At 47.4% G+C, this 5,753-nt stretch overlaps 1 protein-coding gene across 1 annotated transcript; it reads right to left on the reverse strand.

The window, feature by feature from the left end:
* Positions 1–5,070, reverse strand: ankrd40 (ankyrin repeat domain 40). Its single transcript, XM_064315416.1, has 5 exons — positions 4,572–5,070; positions 3,557–3,705; positions 2,683–3,159; positions 2,124–2,305; positions 1–1,773 (listed from the first exon to the last, which is right to left on the reverse strand). The coding sequence occupies exons 1-5, from the start codon at positions 4,703–4,705 to the stop codon at positions 1,624–1,626; spliced, it is 1,092 nt and encodes a 363-aa protein (XP_064171486.1). The 5' UTR covers positions 4,706–5,070; the 3' UTR covers positions 1–1,623.
* Between the last annotated feature and the right edge of the window lie 683 nt (positions 5,071–5,753).

Below are 5,753 nucleotides of genomic sequence, written 5' to 3' on the forward strand. Positions count from 1 at the left end.
TTCTGTTTGCTGTTTACCTTTATTATCAGCATCATAACTGTGCATGTTCAACCCAGATGAGTACTGTACACACTCTTCTTGTAGCATGATAAAGGCAAATACTGTTTTTCCTCGCAAATTGTCAATATTTCATCCTTTTTTTGTTTGTGACATCTTCCTGTGTCCATGGAGGACAGCACATGCTGTGGATGTAGGAGATAAGGAACCACAAAGCACACAGTCACCACATAATAAAATCAACTACTGGAAATCAAATAATTAAATAACCAATGTAAGAAAGTTAGCTTATTGATCCAGGGTACCAAACAAGAATGATTGAAAAAGTAATGCTTTAAGTTTGATTTATTCTAAAGACCAACTTTTTGTTGCTACCCTAGTCTTAAAAGAATATACAAAACTGCAACTAAAAAACACCAACAACCTGCCAGCAACCTTCCATTCCCTCAAAAACTGTAAACTGTAGTCATAGCAAAACCTGAAACCCCAGGCTTTTCCATAGAAAACTAATTTTTCATGGAGGTGCACCAAATACCCCGTCCAACCACGCTTTCAAGTGTTCACTCTTGTTGAGAAATCATAATGTTATTCATACTTCTGTTAAACATAACACAGTAATAATTACAAATCCTAGACATAATAAAACAGCATTGTTTAGTCTATGTTAAAGGACACGTCCTGCTGGCATTACATGTATGTATATTTACCCTATGTTCATACCCATCACAGTAATGGAAGGAAAGTAAATCAGTGCAAACTCTTGACAATCAGCACTCTCACATCTTAAACAAAGGAACCGGAGCGTGCAAACCAGACGCCTCCCATAAGGCCCTGGGACAGGGAGCGCTGTGCCGTGCGACTGCCGTTTCCCTCGGGGGGCTCCCACCGCAGACCTGCCTGTGGGTGCAGGGTACCGGGTGGGTCCAGCATCCGGGCGGCACTGAGAGCTGATCCGGGTTCGATGAGAGGAGCACGCGCAGGGAAACGGGCCGCTCGCTACCGTACCCCCAGTGCTCTGCAGGTCCAGCAGATGCAATCGCTGCCCTCTGTTACGGTCCAAAAGCAACAGTGATCGATCTCGAACTCGTGTTTTTAGTAAATGCGGCGGGAACATATCTGGCGCTAATCGGAGAGCGAAATGAATGCCGGCGTTTTGCAGCGAACGCGTTTATCGCGGCAGAAGAAGCTTAGCTGCACATCCGCAGGAGAGGCTGCCCTGCACCACTCGGGCAGTCTGGGGAAAGCGTGGGCTTGTGCTGTAAATACTGGGCTTCGTATGCAATCGGGACTGCAGGGCACGCGCTGCAACCTGATCCGCCGCGGGATGGGCGAACCGTCCCTCTGCCGCTCCGGCCCGCGAACCCGGGCTCCGCGCCGCGCAGGACGAGCCAGACGGAGAGGCGCCGCCCCCGAAAAGCCGCGTTCGAGTCGGGAGACGCGCTCCGAGACGCGCTGGAGACACGCCGGAGACGCGCTGCAGCGCTCCTGCAACAAAGCGGACCACTGGCACTCACAGGAGCGGATGCTTGCAGAATGCGAGGGGAGGGAAGTAAAACGCGACGGATCTGTTAAAATTAAAAAGGAAGGGAGCAGCACTAGGACACACTCTGGAGGTAAAGGGCGCGGTTAGTAGGTGAGCCGCGAGGCCTTCATGTTGTAGCACGGCCGGTCCGTCAGGCCTCCCTGCCCCCCCGCGGAGAGCAGCGACAGGCCCTCCGCCTTCTCCAACACCACCTCCAGCTCCTGGAAGTCCTGCAGCCGAGCCACGTCCTTGTCCTGGGGCACACAGAGGGAACGGCCAGCCGTCACTCACACCACGTCAATTAAGAAAAACTGCGTAACAAGCACAGCCTACAGAAATGGCCTGAAGCACAGCACATTCACATAGTAGCTTTTGGTACTATGGCGCTGTTTGGAAATGTTAACTCTTATTTTATTGAGCTACTGTACTGCTGTACATTAAAAAACAGAATGTGGTGGCAGAGGCAAGACCGTGGCGAGGGCTGTGGGCAGGGCAGGGCAGGGCAGGGTAGTGACGGCTGTGAGTGGGGCTGTGGGTGGGGAGGTTGTGGTGGGGCGGGGCAGAGAGGGTGGGACCAGGATAGGGACAGTGGGTGGGGCCTTGCCTTTCTCAGCATGGTGTTGGGCAGCTTGCGGATCTTCTCCACGTGGTCAGCGCTGATGTCCAGCTCGCGACAGCACACCCTGAGTAGCGCGCGGTAGGTCAGTTCCCGCCGGTCCAGCTCCACCTCGATGAAGTCGTTTTCCCGCGCATTTGGGTTCTGGATCCTCACTTTCAGCACCAACTCTGGGAGACAGAGAAGAAGTTTTTTAAATGGGCAAGGTCCCTAAGACCTGCCTATAATTTCTGACTATGCCGTCCAGATATTTGGAATACGTCCATTCTAAACAAAATTCTGGATGACTTAACGACCCAAGATCTTAACCTCTATCTTAGCTTTATATCATCTGTCTATAAAGCCCATCTACGTCATAGTTTCACAGATTAGATCTACTCTACACTTCTACAGTTCACATTTTTACAGACCATTTTCCATTCCAGTCGCTCAAGTCAGCAAGTGGAAGAAGGAAACTAGGCTTAAAGAAAATTCCAAAAAGCAAAAAAAATATATTTTCACAATGGGTTTGGTGGTTGGTTCTTTTGATGTGGTAGCATGCGCTTACCTTGCACATTGACTGGGAAGGTGCTAGTGAAGAAGAAGGGTTGGAATGCTGGCACCGACCCCCCTGCCTGAGCGCAGTTAAACTGCTGGGGAATGGGCTGTTGCCTAGCGACAGCGGTGTTGGCGACCTGGGGGCGTGACTCGGAGAGCTCCATGGAGAGGGTCCCGTTCATGGCACAGTGAGGGCTCGGCGACAGGCCGTTCTGCTCGGCGATAGGCGCTCGACCGGCCTCTCTCTGCGAGCGGGCGTCGGCCATCAGGCTCTGCTCTGGTGGGCGGGGCGGCGAGGGCGCCGGCGAAGGGGAGCGGTTGCCGTGGCAGTTGTGGCTGTGATCCGCGACGCCATTGTGCGTGACGCAGGGCTCCAGGGCGAGGCTGTCCGAGTCGGGCTTGTTGTACACAAAAGGCGCGCTGGAGAGGTAGCTCGCCACGATCGGCAAATCCGGCTCCTTCAGCTCAGGAACTTCATCCTCCTCCACTGAGAATAAAGAAAACAACCTCAGGACCACAGCACACAGACTACTAAGGAAAGACCTTAAAAACAAATAATCTTTGACGCTCTTGAGGGGGACATCCATACTTATACACTATTAGTGCAACCCTGTGCACCTTAGCTGGACACTCCCCGTGTCATCACGCACTCTTACTGTCTAGTGTTCATCAGGGCTCAGCACTCAGACTGAGCAACTCTCTACGTAATGCAGTCCACCAGTGCAGTAACTGTGCAGCATCAGCTGGTGGACAAGCTTGCACTTAAGAGGACATGCAAGCTTGTCTGTTCTCTCCCTCAATGACAGTGGATATTGCAGGTAAAGAGACAGGCCTATAGGAAAAGGGCAGAGAAAAGAGACCACACAGGAGATGTGTGCACTTACCTCCGAGCAGTGATCTGATATCGGGCTTTGAGGTTAGCTGGGCCGCTAACTCATCTTTTGAAGTTAGTATGTCTTTGTCTGCGCCCGAGTTGAGAAGGTAGGCAACAATATGCCTGTGGTTCCGCTTACATGCCCAATGCAAACATGTCCTGGAAAAAATCCCAATTAAAGTTTAAACTTCAATATTAAAATAAACAAACAAAATACATGAAGTATTCTTGAACTTGCACTCAACACCACCTATGAGTAAGGACACATATTTATAGGGTTGGTTCAAGTGGCACTTTTTACTTCAGTTGAGATACCTGCAGACTTAATAAACACTCTTAACACCACAGAGGTGCGACATGTTTGCACGTGGTCATGACCGTATTTCAACATCAAGCATTCTAATAAGCAATTAAAATGTATGCAAACCTGTTGACCTGTCAAGTGTAATGTGTTGACCTGTCAAATGAAACTTAGTCGATGTTAACATTTCAGCAAAAGGAAAGCGAAGACATGAACAATATTTATCAAGTGTAAATCAATAACCTGCCACATAAACATTTATATGTTAAAAAATAAAGCTAAATACGCTTCCTCTGCTTTCATGAGCAAGCGCCGGATAAACACGCAATGCTTGGTTCGGTTCATGCCCTATCCTATCACGGACTGTGGTAAAACGATAGCAAATGTACACTAATGTGTCTTAACGAGGCCCGCAACGGTTGGCAGGGTAGCTTGCAAGCCGCCTGTATACCAGTTTTTGCTCGATCAGCTGAAGGCACGCGTAGCTACACAACTGCTAGCTAGGTGACCGAACGCAATGTGTAGGCTGCGATTCAGTTTCACAAAATATAATTGTCTATAACCAAGTGCATAGTGAGTTCGCTCGCTAGCGTGTTAGCACCACGCGTTCCCATAACTACACAAGCAGCACATTTTCTGCAAGTTTCAATCTACTGCATATTTTAAAAACGAAGTTATTTATTACTAACGTTATAAGTGAAAATTGACAGCGGATAAAACGTACCAGCCATTGATTTCATTTTGGGAGTTCACATTAACACCGCTCTCCACTAAAGTCCGTACTTCATCGATGTCTCCGATAGCAGACGCCTCTCGCAATCGTTCCTGTAGTTCTTTATCCACTGACGGTGTTGACATTTTTGTCAAAATAACGTTTCGGTTTCATAAGAAATAACGATGGCTGGCTAGCTTATTCGGTCGTGGCTAGTAAAGCTATGCTAAATTGCTACTTCTCCTCCAAAAAACAAAGCCAAGGCAACACTGTGCCACAGTCCAGCTGATTGTAGCTAACGTGAACGTTACCAAGCATATATAAGAAAGAGACGAAGCGCTTCGAGGATTTTAATTAAAGAACATAAATACAGTATCTTTGGGTTAAGCTAAGAGGTATCCGAAACAATATTTACATCCTAACTTTAGTTAGATAACGGTATATTAACTTAACAATTGTGAACTACTCCTCCCATGATGGGGGGCAGTTTTACATGTAACAACTGTCAACGGCGTCGTGAGTTCCTACCATGCAATTCTGCTATGACAATAATGTAAAGACTATCATTCAGTCATCAATTCATCATCATCATCATCAAAAAAAAAAAAAGAAGCCATTTCTGTCTGCGTACCAAATAACTGATATTAGAATGATTCCATGTTAGGGTTAAACTTTCAACAATATGTTTTACATAAACTAAACTATATATATACAGACGGGTGACAAATTAAAAGAAAAACCATCATAAAGTGTCTTAGCAAGGTATTGAGCCACCACGAACCTCCAGAACAGCTTCAATGCGCCTTGGCATAGATTCTCTGGAACTCTACTGGAGGGATGGGACAGCATTCTTCCAAAAGATATTCCCTCATTTGGTGTTTTTATGATAGTGGTGGAAAGCGATGTCAAACACGAAGGTCCGAAATCTCACATAGGTGTTGAATAGGGTTGAGATCTGGTGGCTGCAAAGGCCATAGCATATGATTCACATCATTTTCATACTCATCAAACCATTCACTGACCCCTTGTGCCCTGTGGATGGGGGTATTGTTATCCTGAAAGTGACTGCACCCATCAGGATATAAATGTTTCATCATAGGATAAAGGCAATCACTCATAATAACTTTGTATTGATTTGCAGTGACCCTTCCCTCTAAGGGGGCAAGTGGACCCAAACCATGCCAGGAAAATGCC

This window comes from Anguilla rostrata, chromosome 17 (assembly GCF_018555375.3).
Source record: "Anguilla rostrata isolate EN2019 chromosome 17, ASM1855537v3, whole genome shotgun sequence".
Classification (NCBI taxonomy): Eukaryota; Metazoa; Chordata; class Actinopteri; order Anguilliformes; family Anguillidae; genus Anguilla; species Anguilla rostrata.